The following is a 19879-nucleotide window of genomic DNA, read 5'->3' on the forward strand; positions in this document are numbered from 1 at the left end:
CACAGGACTTCTCCATTTTAGGGAACCAAAACATCATATTGGAGTTTTTGGGAACGTTCACAAAGTACAAAATGCAGTCTGAACCCCCCTCTCTCCTTATATTGATCACGTGATAGTTCAGGATGCTACAGGCCACAGGGTGTTCAGAGTTGTTCATTAGAAGGGCTACTTGTATTGGCAAGGATTCATTTGGGTGAAGTAAAAACAGGGGATAACATATTGTTTCAACACTGCATATAATGACAGTAGTGTTCAGGTTTAAGTGTTATTGCAGTGCAATAGACATAAATGGGCTGATTGTTGACAAACGTAAAATAAATTTAAATCTCAACATGACATATGTTGATAACATGATATATATATATATATATATAATATAAGAGGTTTATAAACTGTAGGGGAAGGACAAGGGTACAACGTTAATGACTGGAGTGTGCATGACGAGACAAACAGGTGCTTAAATATTTAAAGACTAACAAGGGGCAACTAATAACAGGCATAGCTCATCAAGGCCACATGAGGGGGGGAGACAGGAGGGTCAGACGCACAGGACAGGGAGGACAAAACAATAACCAAACATGACAAAAATGAAGAGGTCTGAATACTTTCTCGATCTACTGCACAACAACATGAAGGATGTTTTCCAGACAATGCAGAGGCACTTACGTTATTCACTCCAACTCTTTTTTTTCCCCACATCCCCGGAGACCTCTCATTGGCCGTATTGTCGCTTTCCTTCTCTTCCAGTCACTTCCACACAACATGGGATATGTTTTGGGGATTTAGAGTTATACAATAATACAGATTTCTTTTGTGACTCATCGTGAATGGAGTTAATTATGCTTCTAACTCTGGCAAAATTATAGCGTTGACAGACGTCTGAGTGAGATGTTTTTAGGTAAAATATATTGTAGAAAGATGAATTGTATCTTATAATTTATCTGGGGCATGTGCACCAGCCAAGTGCATAATAATTATCTATACTGGTTGTCTTGGAAACACTTGTGTCCTTGGGTGAAACTGCACATTTTCAGTTTAGGCGTCACAGTCACACTGGCCAGCACAAAGCTGGTTAAAAACGGTCAGCAGATACTTGCCTCGTAATTGGTCCCTGTTTGCAATAAGGTGGAAGCTGGGGGATTTCCAGTGACGTGTAACAGCACTGTAAAACCGATATCACTGCTTCCTGAAATGGGTGGAAATAAACAAACGTAATGAGAGGCTGCATGGCCCAACCGTGTAGACCTGCAAGAAAAGAAGCGCACATCCTTCACTCTAACGTCACAAAACCCATGAATGTCCACATGTGTACCAGCCCCTTACTTGTGCTCACAGTAAGTTTAGTAGATAGTTTGTGTTAAAGCAGAAGTCATGAATGTCTGGAAAAAAAAAGTGTGATGTAGACTTTCTCAGCTCATACAACTGATAATAAGACCAAGATAATGGTACTGAGGCTCATAAATGATCAGAGGTGGAGATTCCAGGTCCAGAAAGTACAAATCCAGACCAGGATTTTGTTTCAACCAACCAGTTGCGTACTTTGTGACTGGGACTCTTTACGCTCAACTGGTCGGTTGAAACAAAATCCTGGTCTGGATTTGTACTTTCTGGACCTGGAATCTCCACCTCTGTAAATGATACATGTTCTCCTTGCTGCATGCACTAGCTAGTTTTCAGTCTCTGGACATGTTAGTCACGTGCTTACAGCAGCACATCTCCAGCAGGAACTGCTCACCTGGTCCAGATGACATGCTTCTATGTGCTGTCAAATGCAAAATGATTATGAAGGTATTTTAATAATATCACTAGTAGAAGTGTTTGTTTTTGAGTGAAAAGATGTTCACTTCAATACTGCTAGCAGAATTTTTCTTAGTATATGCCCTTGGCATGCTATCCAAGGTCCTGTCTGCCATGTTTTGCACACTTTAAATTCATACATATCTTTAAATCCAAATTGTATATGATTAACGATGTGATATTTTTGCCAGTGGACAGCAGCATGGTTTCACTGGGATCACACTGGGAATCCGTAAGGCTGCCTTGCACAAACTATGCATGCTGTTACTCAGATATTGTATACCTGCTCCAAACCTGCCACCCCTCGGTATGTCTCGTGTGGACCACGCTTACTACATCTGTCCACGGATCCATCTCTTAGGACCATGGGAGGAAGCCCAGGCTCAATGTGAGAAGGTCTAAGGCTCAGGATCTGAGTTTGACAGGAATCCACAGCAATGCTACCTGCTGGGTTGACTTACTGTGGCAAAGGTGGAGGGAGATGCAGGTGTCAGGGAAGGGAGAGTCATGTGACTGAAGTGTCTATGCTGATTAGCTCCACCTACCTCTCATTCATAGTACAGGAATACACTGGTGTATCGTGTTTTATTTCAGTTCCAGCAACCCCTTCTACTGTTTGAATGCCGGGTCCTTATGTTGTGCTATTTTACTGCCTGACTCCCTTGCCTGAATTTTTTCTGCTTTTCATTTGTTTTTTTATTGTCCCCTGAAACTGCTTCTCTGTTTTGAAGTTTGCTTTTATGTGTGGGATTTACCCCCAACCCTGTTCCACCCCATAACTCCATAACAGGAAATATCCTAATATACTGTAATCCTCTTTCCAGGCATCCTTTGCTTGGATTTGTTTACCATCACGACTGAAGGTATTCACACACCTCTGCTCGCTTGACATGGAGAAAATGCACAGAAAAATCCCAGATGTCTATCTGTCTCCCAACCACTTATCCTGGTCAGGAGAGTGTGGAGTACTTATAAGACAGTGTTTCCCAACCCAGTCCGTGGGGACCACCAGACATATGTTTATATATATATATATACACACACAAACAAATTGTTTAAAGCTATCTGGGAAGTAAGTGCACTTTTGCTTCGAACTAAAAACACTTTGTTAATTAAATTAAAATCGATTAAGCGTGACACAATAAAAGTTGGTAAGAATTTTTTTCTGTTCTGCAAAAAGTTACTGATATCTAGTTGGGTGGCTATATGGACACTGCTTCAATTCCCAAACCTCTCCTCAGGGGCACCGCAGCCATTTATTAAATTTCACCACCAGCTCAATTAATTTAATTAAATCAGAAAAGTAAATGACATGTTGATTAGCTATACAAGGTGTGCTAGTGGTCAAGTCAAAAAAATACATGGGTGTATTGAAAGGTTTCGGTAAATGGGGTGATTTCAGCAGAGGTTTTGATGGCTAAGCTGACACACTTTGACAGGCATAATAGCATAGTTTTACACCAATATAAAGGTCATTTAAACATCACTTTCTTTGGTTGCCTAATTATATATATATATATAAATGATGACTGTGTCTGTTCCTCCTAGAATAACCACAACAGGAAAAACATGACATTATTTGAAACTTGCAGATTCTAATATTAGTACATGAATCATGTAAAAGGTCTGAAACAGACAAATCTCATTTGACTCTGCAATGAAAACAAATATATCAGGGGTTAGATTTGAAAATGAATGCTTACTTTATGCAAACAAGGTGCCGAAAGCTTTCCTTAGAGTCAGGTCCATGACATTCTTTCAGTTGTAGTCCTCCTGTTGGCTTTACCTAGCTATACCCCTTTGGCTGCTCTCATTAACAAGGTATTTTTGCCATCAGAACTGCCACTGGCTGCATCTGAGATGCTGGCACCAACAATCATAACACGTTAAAAAATGCTTAGATCACACATATCGTCTGTAAAGCTGTCGAACAGTAACTGAACTCCTCAGGCTGAGTGTACTGAGTCATGGCCACATGATTTTCTCTGCAAGCTCTGCTGGGGGGAAAAAAAAAAAAACAGCATAGACAAGCATGATTTCCATGCTGGTGTAGCTGGTCTATCTGCACATGAAGCTGGATATGAAGTAATATTTCATGGTATATTGGTATAACCGGCATGCATTATGCTGGACATGCTGGTAAACAGCTAAGCTGGTCTTTGTTGTTTTTTTCAGTAGGGGGAGCAGGCTGTGGGCATAAAAGAGGAGCTGTAGCTAATCAAGTGGTATCTGAATATATTAGTTATATTATATTAACACAGAACAGGTGATTGAGCCTAAAGTATTAATTGTACGCAGCCTCATAGCTTGCTTGCGCAACACTGACCGGTGCAGAACTGATGACGTGACAACGCCGAACACCCGCGCAGTTCTGAGCACCGGGTACGCGCTTTCGCGCGCGATCCCAAAACCGTGCAGCAAACATGGCGGCGGAGGGTGACTTCCTGACGCGCTATCGGGCTGTGTCAAATAAGCTGAAAAAGTAAGACGCGAAATAAACGTTTCAAAGAGTATAGGTTGGTTTTTATCCCAATTCCCAGCCGCGTTTTATTGTATACCTTCGCTGTTAGAGGCTTGCTAGCAGGCTGTCTAGCTGGATGTGGGGCGGTCCCCCGGCTGTCAGTGGTACTGTAGCTAGCTGTCCAGTAAACGCTCCGTAATTCGCCTTTCACTCTGTTTATCTAGACGGATAATCAGCTGATTAATTAATAACTAGGTACTTGTGTATTAGCTAACCAGTTGGATGTTGTAAAGTTTTTTTACTAAACGACATACGTAGTCATTATAATTTCTGCAGCTTACAACAAAGGCAGCTAGCGAGTTTAATAATGTGTCTGTTTGTAATCTTATTTACTTTGCTGGCTCATAATGCAGTTTGACAAAAAATACAATAAATACAGTTATCCCAGTGTGTAATTATCAGCTATAATGGGTTAAGAGATTTGATTATTGTGTTTTGCTTTTTTTTTTTTGTCAGGCGATTCCTGCGCAAGCCCAATGTTGCTGAAGCAAGTGAGCAATTTGGTGAGTTCTTTGCATTTCTCAGCAGGTAATGCAATACCTGCTAATTGGCGGTAGTCACTTGCCACTGTAATTTAATGATTTATAGGTGGGCACTGCTCTGCTTTCTCTCCGAAGTGAATCAGATTAACCTTTCTTGCCCTGATTCCGTTCTGTTTGTTTGTATCTACATGTAACCTGTTTTCCTCCTGATCGTCTCTCCTGGCAGGTCAGTTGGCCAAAGAGCTGAAACAGCAGGACTGCTTGCAGTATGCAGCCTTTTGCAATCTGGCCATGGCGAGGTGAGGACCACAGAACCACTTGCCTCTCTGCCTCCATTTAAGGACCAGACACCAGAATCCTCTTGTTCACAGATGGTTTTCATGCTGTGCGTAAGAGCGATGTTGGTCTGTCAGACTGTCAGATCTGAGGAATAATGGATTGTGGTAGTCTGCTGGTACTTGATGTGGCATAAATGGCTCCTTGTGTTGGTTCTCTATCACACTTTCCTTGGCCCCCAGTAGATGTGTCCCTTGCTGGTTCTGTCCCTGAAGATGGATACATTTTGGATATTATGGAACTATGTGCACTTGACATAGAATAAGCCTGGTAATTGTTTTTCCATATGGCTTAGGATTCTGTGTACTTCCCATTGAAAAGAACCTTCAGTTCTTATATTCCCACAAGAACAATAAAAAGGTTGTCCGTGTTATTTATATAATACATGTCTTTTTCAGACTGAAGCATAGGTATGCTAAATTTTCTGTAGACTTTATTTCAGCTGTAATTCATTTTTTGTTGCATATATATTTAAATTGTATAAATTCTGAATCCTGAAGTGATGTAAATCTAAGACTTTTTGTCTTCCTCCTCTTTGTGTTACTGCTCTTGTGACCTCTGTTTCGGTAAACCTGTGTTTACACTCGCGCTGTGTGAACATCGCACCCTCAGGTGTGAGCAGACTTTATTCAATGCGCCAGGAGAGGCCCTGGCACTGACCGAGGCTGCCAGGCTCTTCCTGCTTTCCGAGCGGGAGAATCACTCACTGCAAGCCCCCGGCTTTGATGAGCACCTCCAGGCCGCACTCAACTGCTACAGTTTTGCCATCAAGGTGAATGCCGTCCGTTTGTTTCTGGGGCCTTGTGATGAATGCAGTGCAGAGTTGATATTTCTGGCACATTTGCTGCTCAGGAATCTTGTTTACCTGGCATAGGCACACACTTTGCTCTTTTTGTTTTATTATTATTTTATTTATTTATTTTTTAGCCTGACGCTTCTCCTTAGTTCTGGTTTGGATCATGTTTCTCAGTCAAGCTGAATGATAAATAGTTAGACATACCGAGTAGGTGTATGTTGGGATGGCATATGAATGTGAGGGTATTTGTGTGCCTGGGTTTTGGGTCAGAATTGCACAGATGTTGTCTTTGTTTTTCAGGTATACATAGAGATGAACCAGCCAGTGATGGCTGCCAGTCTGTCCCTGGAACTGGGCAATGCTCTCAAGGTATCTGGTTTATTCTGACTCTACTTAGGCCTGCATATTCATTATTTACATACTGTCATGCTTTATCTGCCTCGCTTGTCTATTGCTTTGGATAAAACCATATGCTAGATGAATAAATGTAAATACATTTGTGTATGCCTGCTCTCCCCACAGTAACCGGTACTCAGTACATTAACGGATATGGTGAAAATGCATGGTTTCATTACGGCAGCCACTTCCCGCTCTGTTCGCACCGTTAAAGTAGGGCTGACTTCCTGTTGCGGCCCGGGAATGTCACGCAATCAGAATCGTTGTATCAATCCCGTATCCAGGAGATGAACCGGCCCGGCGAAGCCATCGTCCATTACCAGCGAGCTGCGGAGCTGCAGGCCCAGACGCCAATCGAGTCCCTGCTGTCCATGGGGGAGATCGCCTCTTGCAAAATCCTGACACGTGAGTGGGGGCCTAGATAAAGCAACATCGAAGGGCGTTTTTGACTGACGCTGCTTGACGTGTCAACTGGCATGACTGTCTGCGTGGTAAATACTGACCTGGGGATCAGATTTAAATGTGAAGCTTGGAGCATGTGTGTGTGTTTTTGCTTTTTTGTTTTTTTTGTTTCTTTCCGCTGGGCGGGGAGCTTGTGTAGTCACCAAGTTTGAACCATGTGCCTTCGCAGGTGATTACTACAGTGCTCTGGCAGTGCTGACGGAGATGCAGTTTGTGTGCCAGGAGCGCGGGCTGCAGGTCCCCGGCACCAACACACCCGTGGGTGAGGCACTCTGCCATTACTCTGCAGTGATGTCACTTCCTGTTGATATCGTGTCTTGGGGTGCATTAGCAGTAACAGAAATTCTATCCGTGAAAAGGACAAAGCAGCAGCACCAAACAGACAACAGGCAAGCAGGGAAGTAGAATTTGATGAGACAGCAAGACGCTGTGAGCTAGCTAACAGCACTGCCCTGTGTCTTAAGCTACCATCACATTATATAGAATTAGGCATAAAGTCTTCTTAAGCTTCTTGTGATAAAATGAGTAAGCATTTTTTTTTTTGCGGTGGGTAATTTTCTTCGCGGTTTATGATGGTTCATCTTAAGGTATTTTGACCTTACAGTGGTGTTATGAACTTGGGTCTGATCCCAGGCCAGCGATATGCCGTGCGATATTTTCTACTCGTGCTGGGCGATGGCAGCGTCCATCCAGCCACACTTAGTCTCTGTAGCTACGAGAGAGAGCGAGGGGAGCGAGAGAGAGAGAGCGATCTAAAATGGCTGCCAAGTGCTATCACGACTGTAAACATCTCATACAGTGTTTAGCAGTGTATTCTGTTTAAATTGTTATAGTAATTATTTGTTTATTTACTTATTTAACATATCATATTCGATGATATGATAGCATATGATGGGTTTAAAATGGGATTCTTTTTGTTTAGGTTAATTTCTATCAATATTTGCCAGCATTCTTTCTAAAAACATTCTGTAAAACCAATTAAGTTTGTTTAAGAGGTGGAAGGGGATGAAATAATTTAAATGGCTTCCAAAACCCCTTGATTGTGTTATTTATATGCTTAAATATTTAACTACAAAAAAAATACTGGGAGCCTTTAATTCCAAAGCTTTTATCCTTAAAGCTGCCTGTTTTTTTTTTTTTTTGGATTAACAAAGTGCAGAGCAGATGTTCATTTTTTTCCTTTTTAAAAAGGAAATATTATTACACTGTCACTACAAGTGCATGCTGGTGCCATTACGATGAAGCTCAGTAAAGGACAGAATGATAAAAGAAAATAAAAAAATCACACGTTTTTAAGAATTTAATGTAAACCTTCCCCACGTCCCTCTGCTGCATTAGTGGTTCCAAAGTGCCTGGATGCTGCATTAACTTTAAGCAGCACCGACACTTTGGGGAAACTTGTGGAACCAGCATTTAAATGTTTTCTGGTTCCTCAGAATATCAGAGAACATAAAACACATGCGAAATGCGCTCATAGCTGTACAGCTCATTTGTTCTCCGGCTGAGAAATTCGGCTGTGAAGCCGGTTGTGTTGGGCAGGCAACTGCACGTACAAGGCCAACAGTTGGAGCTCTCCATGACAGCAGAGCACTATCAAAACATAATTAAAAACATATTAAAAACCCATTTTGCATGGATAATCATGTGTCAAGCATTGCAAGGTTAAAAAAGAAAAACACTGCCCTCAAAGAGACTTCTCCTGAATTGTACCAGCAGTGGTGGTTGGTGGCGGGGTGGGGGTGGGGGTGGGGGGGGGGTTGCATTTGTAGACCAGCTACTGCTGTTACATTGTGTTAAAAAGGTGAACCTCATGTGGAGAAGAATGCCATTAAAATGTCATTCTCTCCTAGCTTTCTGTGTGACTATGAAGGCAGTCAAAGAAGGCAGATTTTTATTTATTTATTTGTGTTTTTGGGGGGGGGAGGGGGGCAATTTCAATAAAATGCAGCGAAATGGCTCCACATTAAATGTCAGGATGTTGCATGGCGTAAAAAGATTCCTCTCTGCTTTCTGGTGCCCTTGGTTCTGTGTGTGCAGCATGTGCAGAAGCTTTCGTGATCACCTCTCTCGTTATGCCTTCATTGAACACGACTTCTATGCTCTCCTTCCTCTTAGGAGCCTTTCTGGATGTCGTGGCCAGATGCGAGGTCACCAGAGTTCTTCTGCTCATGCTGCTTGAGGTACACAAAGACTTGAACCACGATATATATATATATATATATATATATATATATATATATATATTTTTCCTTTCTTTCTTTCTGGACAAAAGAAAAGGGTGGCATGTCTAAATGATGTCTCCCCTGTCCCCCTCACCCCCCCCCGGCCTTCTGCTTCCCAGCCCCCCCCTCAGAAGCTGCTTCCGGAGCATGCTCAGACCCTGGAGCGTTACGCCTGGGAGTCTTTTGACTCTCACAGCCAGGGTAGGTGGTTCCTCTCTTCGGCTGACTATCTCTAGCTTCCGGCCTGTGGACAGCAGGATCTGCCCTGGAAGAAGAGGCGAATCGGAGAAGCTAACCACTGCTTGCACCTGTAAACACTCATGATGCTAGTATAGTGGGGACAGAGTGGGAGAACTGGTTTTGACTAGTACAATAGGCTTGGAATAAAAAATTTTTTTTTAAAAAACGTAATGCAGCTTAAAAAATAGCCCTGCAGTGTGATTTTTAAAACCAGTTTCAATTTCACTTCCATTTGGAGTGACTTTAGATTGAATCCTCCCCTGAGCTCTAATGCATTGTATGTCAAGAGGTTGTCTCTCTCACTCTCTCTCTCTCTCTCTCTCTCTCTCTCTCTCTCTCTCTCTCTTTCTCCCTCTTTCCTTCAATATTCTCTCCTTCAGTGACGTTTCTTCCCGAGAACGTGTTCCTGCTTCTGCAGTCTGTGGTGGTAAGTGCTCGGCTGTCGTGGCGTGACAGAGACGAATCACTGCATCAATGCAGTTTTCTTCCAGCTGGGTTCATATTTATAGGCGTTAAGCATCTTGCTGGCGAGTCGCTCGCGCGGCGCATCTCCCCGCGGCTGCTGTTTGGCTTTCCGGCCGCGCGTCGGTGCACAGGGTGGATGGCTGTGTTCTGGTGTCGCCGAACAGCTGCTCGGCGTGTGGCGGGGTGTAAAACATGCCGTTGCCTCACCCACCAGATGTTGTCTGATTCTTTGACTGTGAAATAAGTTATCTCTTTTTTTTGCAATTTGCAATATTGTTTTTAACATCATAGTATGTCCACAGCCCCCCCCCCCCCCCCTTACGACAGCAAGGCTACACTTGTGAATATTTTTCTGTTCCGTTCATTCAGTTATACTTGTATAGCGCTTTTTTACGACATTATATTATAAAGCACTTTACATTATCCCTGCCCAAAGCCCCCAGTGAGCCAACCACAGCAACCAAACTCAAAACGGAAGCCCATCCTCCAGGGTTTTGAAACAGTTGAATATGTCTGTTTCTGCATTATGGACCTTTTATTGTTTTTAGCGACAATAAGTCAAGTGGCAGTGCAGCAGCTAAAGAGACGTCTTTACTGGGAGACTGGGAAAAGCTACCTGTAAGCTGACGTGGAATGTGGTTGGTTAGTATAACAGCTGCTCTTCTCTGATTGGTTCTGACAGCAGCGCAGTGGAGGGGTGGGTGGAGGGGAGTAATGTTTCTGGGTGTGAGATGCTCCCCATGGTGCCGGTTGCATAGTACTGAGGTCATGTTGCTGCCCTGAGATCAAATATACCTCCATTTATAAATACTAACTGAGCGGCATTTGATTTGGTGTAAGACTGCCCTCAGGGACTGGGTGGGGGCCTGTTTTTCACTGCAAAATGCAGTGTCCTCGGATAAATGTGGGCAAAGGCTGACGTTCGCCCGCTGAGATTAATGGCAAAGTGTGATATCTGCAGAGGAATGAAAATGGGCTCCTATCGTCTCCCTCCAATCAGATAAAGGAACTCATTTCTGATTAGCAGTATGGGGAGATTATGGAGTGAGGTCGTGCTTTATCTCTGAGAGCCACTCGCTCTCCTAATTGGCTGATTAGGTTCTGCCTCACTCTCCCCCGACCCCTTTTTCTCTCCCGGCACACTCCTGAAAGCTGGCTGTGTGAGGCCTGCCTACAGATTGCTGATGTAACAGATTATTATGGCCCAATTGGTGCTGCTTTTCTTTTTTTTCCGGAGTGTGGTGGCCATGTGTGACGCGTATTTAGGGGTGTTATGATATAGGGCGCTGACATCTGTGCCTTGCAGATGGCCTGTCAAGAAAAAGATACGGAATCTTTGAAATCCCTGCAGACCGAGTTGTGGTGAGTGGCTTCTGAATGCTTGCTTATGTAAGCATTATGTATTATTTATCGTGAATCCTACCGGTATGGAATATCAATTGCCTGTGTTCTTTGTCTCCGTCCCTCCCCTTCCATTCATTTGTCCAGGCCTCTGCTTTCTGCAGAACAGAATCATCTCCTCCATTTGGTGGTACAAGAACGCATCACCCCCTCTGGACAAGGCATTTAAGCAATAATGGAACATTCCCATTGTATTCCAGCAGACAGGTTATCTGCTAGGCCAAGGCACACACAGCACGAGTACAATGAAGGTCTAGATCTGTATCATTCCCCTCGAGCAGCCTGGGCCATTCATACAGGGGTGGAGCTTGACTTTTGTCCTTTGTTTATATGTAAATCAGGAGTTGTATAAAGTCTTTAAACGTGTAACTTAATAAATGACTTGAAACGGCACGTTTTGTTAGAATGGGTCTGTGTATTAGGCAGTATGATGGTTACAGTAGCTCTGTTGCATTCGAGTCACGTCTCCACTGTCTGTGTCGAGCATTCCGAGTGTCGTGGCTTTCCGCTGCGTTTCTTCACTCAAGATTCCTCTCAGTCTAAAGACATGCAGTTAGGCTAATTGGTGTCTCTGAATCTCCCATAGGGTATGATTTTGTGCGTGTGTGTGTGTTGGTGCACGTGTCCTGTGACAACCTGGCATCCCATCCAGGATGCACCCCAGCCTTGTGTCCTGCAACACCTAGAATACTTGAATAGGGTCTAGCCCACCCCCCCCCCACCCCATCACTGACCAGGGTAAGTGGTTGGAAAATGGCAGGATGATGTGTTTTAAATATGCTGTCCTGTAGTCCAGACTAGATCAACATTTCTGACCTGAAATTTGTATTTTCCTGTCTGATGGTCACTTGCACTTTGCTGGGCTGAAGAAACAGGAGTGTTTATGTGATGTTCCTGCTCCCGTACTTTTCTGTGTGCAGTGGCGTGACTCCCTCGACGGACACATCGTCCCCGCAGACAAAACAAAACGGGGCATCCGCGGGCGAACGGGAGGCCCTGACGCGGTGCGGTTTGTGCGCGCATACTGTGTCTTTAAAGTGGGGAGGGGAATATTAATATACTCCATAGGCCAAGGGCTGGGGAGCTCTGCTTCCAGGAAGAAATCCTACACCATGGGGTGACTGCACTGTGTGTGTCTTTGTGTGCATATGGGCTACTTCACGGGGGATGTGCAGTTTTCACTAGAAATCTGTGAAAATATTTCCCAGTCTCAGGTTCTGTTTTTTTTTTTTTTTTTTTTTTTAGCTTTTGTTTTTCTTAACTTCCCTCCTCCTTTCACTGAAGGCCCTCATCCTCCACCATTTTGTCGTTGTTAAAAACGTGCAGTTTTTCCTCTCTTTTTTCCTGATTTCATTCACGCCATTTGACTGGTTGTCCGTCGTCGGCTCTCCTCCCTCCCGTGGAACCACCTCTCTGAGAGGGCCTCCCTCAGCCACAAACCCTGACTGTTTATCTGTCTGTCCTGCCAGGTTCTTTGGTCTAGGTCGCAATAAGCGATGGCCCCGAACCACAGAAGCGCATGCTGCTGTTTTTCGCTTGTGAGCAGTAGCGACGTGCAGTATGACCGAGGTGCTGCTCTGTGCTTGTTCCTTCTGGAGAGAATCCACTACTTTCCTGAATCCCCTGAAAGCCTGATCGCTTCTCTATTGACCGCTTTCCACTGCCACCAAGGACCGAGGCAAACCATGAAGAGATGGTTTTCCATTGTATATTATGCGAGCCGTACCTGAGCCGTACCCACACTGACGTGACACTTGCAGGGCTGAAAGTGTGACCAAACAGAGTTGGTTGTGTCACCACCATCTGATTGGTTGAAATGCATGGAGACAAGTAAGAACCGGTCATCAACGTCAATATGAATTGATTATCTAAAGGAAAAAGGGCATATTGTATATATTATTCCTTATTACTAGTATTGCCCGTCGCCATGTATTAATCCATTCCCAATAACTCAGAACTTGAAAATTTCCAGCTACTTGTAAAAGTACTATAGAATGGTTGAAGAGAATGGATTCGTAATGCAAATTTACACAAGCTCACGCTAATTCCTTCAGTGTTTGATGCAAACATAACATGGCGAATCTCACAGACGTGTTAGCGGAATTTAGCACACAATGAATCATGATGTACGCTGTGTGAGCAGTAAACGGGCGTATTCGGTTATGCGTCACTGTCGCTCTCCAAACCCAGCAACGCTTCTATTGAACCGACCCTTCTGCAGTGGAAAACCGAAGCGAGCTGGAACCATGCTGTAATTAATATCTCTTCCTGGTACGGGCTGGTTCCCGTATGCCAGTGGAAACGCACCATATGGCCCTTGACCTTAACCTCCCTTTGCACACAGAGTAATGAATAGGAACACAAAAAATAGGAATGATGAGCAAAACATCTTTTTCTCCAAAAAAAACTTCATAATACGTTATGCAAATTTACACTGATTAAAATTCCAGTAAAAATGTTAGAAAACAAATTCTATATACATGTACCACAACGTGCTTAAACATAGTTGTCCTGTTTTACCTGAATTATTTTTTATCTAGTACAGTTTTTTGGCCTGACTGATCATATATATATATATGTAAAGTAATATATGGCTCATAAAATACAGTCATTGAAATTACATTTCAGCATTATGTATATGTCAAAATCCTATCAATAATGTTCCATGCTACCTACCAGTGACTTATTACACAATAGTGTAGTACACATTGCGACAGCTTGGTGGTGCTCTGTCATGCTTCCATCTCAAATGGAAAACTTGGAACTGTTCTCGTAGAGCAGGGTTTCGTGGAATGTTAAAGAGTATGACAAACACTTATCACCCCTGCCAGTCACACAAGCACCAACATTGACCATAGTTTCATTTTCAGCGAGAGCAATTTAATTTCCGAAACCCGGTCATAGTCTGCTGTGCCTGCTGCCATTTAGTTCAACATTTAGACTTTGTGGAGTTTCTAAAAAACAAGGCTTATTGACCCCTGTATGGGTGAGGGTGGGAGAAAGTGAAACTAAATGAAATGTTGCTTCCCTCCAACAGACCACTTATTAATCGTGGCACATGATTAATGATGACTAGGGTTGGTTTGCCCGTGCCATTTATGAAAGCCATTGTTTTGTGCTCCTATAATGCCCTCAGTGTCACATTTAAACATACCTTGAAAACATGACCAAAAATCACATGCATAATTCAACTTTCATCTTCTACCAAATGAATGAACACCACCGTACAGAAGTGGGTTCAAAGGATGATCAGTCCTGGGGTACCGTACGCTCACTAAGTAACGTTTGTTATATACAATGTGTTTTAGTTAATTCTTTGCACCATCTCATTGTTTGCAACCCTTACGTAACCTGCCACCTCCTCCATCATCACGTTCCCTTAATTTCTACAATTGTTCTAAAATGGATGGAAGTTGTTTCTTCCACCAAGAAAAACATATTGGTACAATACACTTGATACGCTGTATATTTTCATCTCCTCTTTCAGATCTTTATCCTTTGTGACTCAACTAACCAGCGAGTTACTAAGAGACTGAGGAACCTATAGTAATTTTAATATCTACTCTTGGATTCTTTATGAAAGTATTCTTTGCCTTCCTTTTGCCCCGACCTTTTCATGACTCGGTGGTCGTCTTGAGCAGGAAGAAGTAGCAGATACTGGAGATGAAGGTGAGGACAAAGGAAATCCACGCCAGGACGTAGGAAGGGCCGTACCAGCCGTCCTCGTCCTTGTGGAAGGTGGCCGTGTAGACAGACGCAGCTATCATTATACAGAGACCTGGAAGGGTGAGAAACACAGTCAGAACAGTACCGCTCAGATAGGAGTAGGACGACGGCTTACAAGTGAGTACTCTGGGCAATTGAGACGATAAATAGAGATTAAATCATGAATCATGAGTGAAGGGACTATATAATAGATGGGAAAGACGGATATTACTCGAATGGTCCTGGTGCTTTAAGTTCAACTTTAACTGACCTTAATGTCACATGCTTGTGTATGTATGTGTATTTTGGTAAGATTTTTTTCAGATTGTCAGTATATTGTCAGTAGATTGTTTATAGATTCTTAGCATTTTTGTGTGTTGATGAAATTATACGCAGACCTGTAATCATATCTTTGTGAGGGCTGCTCACTCATTTCTATGGGAAAAATGCTAATGCATTTTATTGCTTACCTGCTTGCCTTGAATGTCCCTCTGGGGACAAATTAAGTATTTTGAATTGAATTGAATTGAATCTAAACGAATTGAAACAAAATTAAACGAAACTGGAAGAAACCCCTGACAGAGTGAGCTGCACTCTCAAAAAAAAAGGGTAAAAATTAGTACCTTTGCTTGTCACTGGGGCTGTATCCTTGTATTTGGACATTTTAAAGTACAGACATGGACGCTGAGGAACATCCCAAAGGTACAAAGTGCATTAATGTACCATCAATTGTACAGAAATGTTCCTGAGAGTCCATTTCTCTACCTTAAAAAGTACAGTTACCTACAGCTAAGGGTACGATTGGCAGAGGCACAGTGACAAGCAAAGGTACAAATTTTTGCCCTTTTTTTGAGAGTGTGGTGAGGCTGGTGCAGTGGGTACCTGCCGGGGCGTGTGAGTGTGTGTGGGCCATCAGAGCGTGTTGGGACGGCCTACTCACAGGAGACGAGCTGGAAAACGCAGGAGAGTATGAACTTCTGCCCTTTTCTGAGCAGGAAGAGCTGAGCCACGTACACGAAAAGGCCCAGGATGGAAAACAAACAGGCTAGCACTGTGGTGGCCTGCACAACCTGGAGTGGCTCTGGGGAGGGAAATAGCGGGGCGGGGGGGCGGTGGTATTCAGAAGCAAATGAATGATGTGATTGCTGCAACATGGCATCAGCACAAACATATTATCACACAGCAGTACAAATAACTCATGTATGTGAGCAAGGAAGTATGATCAAAAGTGTCCCCCCCCCCCCCCAAAAAAAAATAAAATAAAATTCAACGGACCATTAATATTACTTAACAATGACTAAGGGAATGGCACTGTCTTAGCATAAAAACAGGGAGAACAGTGTTCTTTATGTGTAGAGTAATGTGGGACATCTACCGTCAGGGTAACTGCCAGGCAGTTCACTGTATGTCCAGCCTCTGCCCACCATTCTCCACCTTCCCCACACATCTGTCGCCATCGTGTCCGTATACCACCACGCCTGAGGGAGACGGCAGGTTTCACTCAGTGAACATAGACACTACAAGAAATGACGTGAATAGATCTCCAAGTGACGGAAGTGTAGCTAGATGAGGCACATATGTCAAATACATCCATCTGACTTGTTCTGAGTGTGAAAACAAATCTCAAGAATGTGACTAAAATGCTTCGTCAGAACCTGAAAGTTGTTATGGCCTCATTGTTAACCGTATTTGCCAAAATACATCATAGAAACAGATATTTTATAGATCCCCTGAAGTCTAAATGTGAGGGTGTGTGTGAACAAAGCAGCAGATTGTCTAGTCTGACGCCAACTGGCGAAGTGTTGACAGGTGGAGGCAGAAAAGTCAACAGCTGAGGACAGGAAGGGCAGTTCTGATGGGGGGAGGGACTCAGAGTCACGCTCACGTTTTTGATGGTGGCGATGAGGAGAAGGATCACAGTGGTGACGTGAAGGGTGAAGATGCTGGCCACGTGTATCCACATGCTATCTGAGAGAGAAGCGCCGAAGATACGTTATGCAGTTACTGGATTCCACTGGATTCAGAGACACACTGGCAACTCTTCCGATGGTATAAGTTACTACAGAAAGTTCTCAGAAGTACTGAGTACTGTTAGATGCCTAAAACATAACGTGTTGCACAGTGTATGAATTCAAATTCATATAATATATTACCTTAAAGTAAATGCATATAAGCTATATATAATATGGTACGTGCCCTGCGATGGGCTGGCTCCCTGTCCAGGGTTGTTCCCTGCCTCGTGCCCATTGCTTCCGGGATAGGCTCCGGACCCCCCGCGACCCAGTGGGATAAGCGGGTTGGACAATGGATGGATGGATAATATGGTACGTGTGATTCTCTACTGCAGCAGAAATTTGTTAATGAGCAGCATGGTGGCATATGTTTAGAATAATTTAAACTACCATGCAGCCTTGTGGTTTCCATACAACCCTCACCAAATGTCCCGATTGTAATGTAAACTAAAATATTAGCACTAAAAAAATGCAGATAGTTACATATTGAAACATCCTGACAAAATACTGTATCCTTAAGATTGCATTTTCCGAGTGACAAAAATCTTACTACACGAGTACGATACTCATGAGAAATATTAAAGCCAAAATATCCCGAAAAGCAAAAAAGTGCAATCTAAATACCATATGTCTTTCACGAAATGGGAGGCAGACTTCATTATCGATCTTCCAAAACATCTGGGAGTGTCCCATTAAATCAACAAAGTCTTTAGACCTCCAAATCTGGCCATATTTGGTTAATATATTTAAATCAGAAAATTAATTAATCAGCAGCTTTTAGCAACACCGTTCGGATATTTAACTGAAAGCCAAGTAGAGTACCAATGATTTTACTAGTATTAGTAAACTACAGGATTACCTACCTGTTAAGGTCCGTTTCCAGAAACTGAATTCGAGCTTCCAAGGAAGTATTGCCGTTTAGAAATGAAAGCAAATCGAATTATGTAGTCAATACAGATTTAACTTTTAAGTATATTTTACTTTCTTTACTTGTAATATATCTTTCGCTTAAACGTTAAACAGTTTCAGATTAACTCGATAAAATTAAAGTATTTAACGATATATGTTGAAAGTACTAAGTACTGGATCTTGTGTCCAATCTGAATGCACTGAATAGATTTTAAAATGGGTGTGCAAGGCAGTCGATTTATTTATTGACGCCCTCTTCGTCGTTTCTAAATTTCAGATACAATATTTCGATCCCGTATGCTACACAAATTCCCATAAACACGAGACCCCACCCCGCCTTCTGTCCTCCCCGCCCTCTTCATCCACCCCTCTGCCGTCTCTCATTTCCCAGTTGGCCATGCACAACTACTTTCTCTTTTATGTCCCAGCTCTGCCTTATTTATGCTTGTCTACATTGAACGATACAATGAAGCGAAAATGCTTCTTTTTTTCTGAGGACATATGTTTGAACTTAACTTGACGATGCATTTTTGTGATTGTTTTTTTTTTAATCTTATAATTATTGCTTTGTATGCTGGCTATAGATTCCTGGAACAGGAATTTGCACTGCATGTCATACTTTTAATGGGATTCTTAAGCTTGCCCTGCCCCCTGTATCACAGCAGTCTGGGCTCAGAGTTCATGCACTTCTTTTGGGTTTGCCCCACCGCACTGGCACGCCTCCCCACGCAGGCACAAAGCAGACCTTTTTTGAATAGCACAACCATGCGCTGCATATTGCTGGGGCCCCACACCCTCAACCCCGCTGGTCAACCCAGCAAAAAAAAAAAAAAAAAACACCCGCGCACACAGCCATTCCTTTAAGCTGAGAAAAGCGTATTGAACCATATGCAAGATGTTGTAATACATGAATCCCGTACATATAAAACTCACCTTCTTAAGGGAGAAAGCAAAAAAGACAGCGTGTGCAAAAGAAATTTTCGTAGATCTGTCTGAAGTCCACAGACAGGCTCGTATTTTATATTTCTTGTAAACACGTGCAAGGGCTTTTTTAAAAGGCACGTGCGTTCCGCAGTGGCACAGTTCAGGGTACCATGTAATGTCTTTTTTAATGTTTTCTTCACGAATAATTTAATTTATATGCTCACTATAGTATTGTTTTACACATTGTTTTCTATAGGTTTCCAAAGTATATATGGCGTCATGTTCCGTATATTCTCAAAGTAAATGGTAATGATACCATAATTTTTCAACGTGGGTAGTCTTTTTTTTCATACATTGTACTTATGTAAAAATTTTTTCAACCGTTTTCACCGGTTTTAGTGTTAGCTTACACGTTTCCCCTCAAACTCTCCCTCACCGCCCCCTCGCCACGCTTCCTTTCGCACCGGCTCCCCTTCTCCTCTCAATGAAATCCAGACACTCGTACCTTGTTCCAAAGATTTTGAGTGAAAACAATACCTCTACGTAACCAGGCAACCATTTTCCGTCACCAGATGGCCACGCCCCTTCTGACTGTCGTGGGCTTCCAGTACAGTGGCCGTGTGCAACCCAGCCAGCCCGCTAGACGAGGAGCTTAAATCGTTTAACATTTGTTATTTTTCTTTGTCTTACATTCTTATGTTGAGGCCTCAAATCCTCAAACCTTAAATTCCATTTTAAATTGTACGTAAAAGCAACGTAGGAGACTTAACAGTAATAAACCTAACACAATAAACTGGAAATTGCCTTTCTTTGCTATATTTGACCGTCTCTCGTAGCCATTTTTAAGGGTCAGGCTTTCCTGCACTCTGCATCTTTCACAAAATATGGTGGAAGGAGGGAGAGGGGGCTGGGTTGGTAACAAGAGACTTTTTCGTCGTCGTCGTCCCCCAGCAAGGCCAGATGTTAAACAGATGTGGAGGATAAAACTACCCCACTTGTCAAGCTAACAAGGTTGTTTCTGTTAACAACTTTCGGCAACAAAACAGTCACATTTCAGTATGATTTTTTTCTCCTATTATAACTGATTTAGCCAAGTCTTTTTAACGATTTCTCTATTTGTTGTTAAGATACATGTATTTCTATCCAGCTGAAGAAAACAGAATGGGTCCACTACTTGGCAGCACATTCCAGAAACACTGAAACAAAGAACT

The 19879-nt window shown here is 42.9% G+C and overlaps 2 protein-coding genes across 2 annotated transcripts; one reads left to right on the top strand and one right to left on the bottom strand.

Annotated features, from left to right (window-relative positions):
- Positions 1–4119: 4119 nt before the first annotated feature.
- Positions 4120–11511, top strand: f8a (coagulation factor VIII associated). Its single transcript, XM_072712054.1, has 12 exons — positions 4120–4279; positions 4775–4821; positions 5027–5099; positions 5749–5908; positions 6233–6301; positions 6613–6733; positions 6960–7052; positions 8906–8970; positions 9132–9213; positions 9633–9679; positions 11024–11079; positions 11206–11511. The coding sequence occupies exons 1-12, from the start codon at positions 4221–4223 to the stop codon at positions 11285–11287; spliced, it is 954 nt and encodes a 317-aa protein (XP_072568155.1). The 5' UTR covers positions 4120–4220; the 3' UTR covers positions 11288–11511.
- Positions 11512–13492: 1981 nt separating this feature from the next.
- On the bottom strand, positions 13493–17818 carry emp1 (epithelial membrane protein 1). Its single transcript, XM_023807720.2, has 5 exons — positions 17699–17818; positions 16709–16791; positions 16199–16301; positions 15764–15904; positions 13493–14896 (listed from the first exon to the last, which is right to left on the bottom strand). The coding sequence occupies exons 2-5, from the start codon at positions 16784–16786 to the stop codon at positions 14733–14735; spliced, it is 486 nt and encodes a 161-aa protein (XP_023663488.1). The 5' UTR covers positions 16787–16791; positions 17699–17818; the 3' UTR covers positions 13493–14732.
- Positions 17819–19879: the final 2061 nt, after the last annotated feature.

Source organism: Paramormyrops kingsleyae, chromosome 5, assembly GCF_048594095.1.
Source record: "Paramormyrops kingsleyae isolate MSU_618 chromosome 5, PKINGS_0.4, whole genome shotgun sequence".
NCBI classification, from domain to species: domain Eukaryota; kingdom Metazoa; phylum Chordata; class Actinopteri; order Osteoglossiformes; family Mormyridae; genus Paramormyrops; species Paramormyrops kingsleyae.

Excerpts from the sequence above, each read along its gene's own strand:
- f8a (XM_072712054.1), top strand. The coding sequence starts at position 4,221 with ATGGCGGCGGAGGGTGACTTCCTGACGCGCTATCGGGCTGTGTCAAAT. Across the intron at positions 4,280-4,774 it reads GTGTCAAATAAGCTGAAAAA|GCGATTCCTGCGCAAGCCCA; the intron begins GTAAGACGCGAA and ends TTTTTTTGTCAG. Across the intron at positions 11,080-11,205 it reads TCCCTGCAGACCGAGTTGTG|GCCTCTGCTTTCTGCAGAAC; the intron begins GTGAGTGGCTTC and ends TCATTTGTCCAG.
- emp1 (XM_023807720.2), bottom strand. The coding sequence starts at position 16,786 with ATGTGGATACACGTGGCCAGCATCTTCACCCTTCACGTCACCACTGTG. Across the intron at positions 16,302-16,708 it reads TCATCGCCACCATCAAAAAC|GCGTGGTGGTATACGGACAC; the intron begins GTGAGCGTGACT and ends CGTCTCCCTCAG. Across the intron at positions 14,897-15,763 it reads CGTTTTCCAGCTCGTCTCCT|GTCTCTGTATAATGATAGCT; the intron begins GTGAGTAGGCCG and ends TCACCCTTCCAG.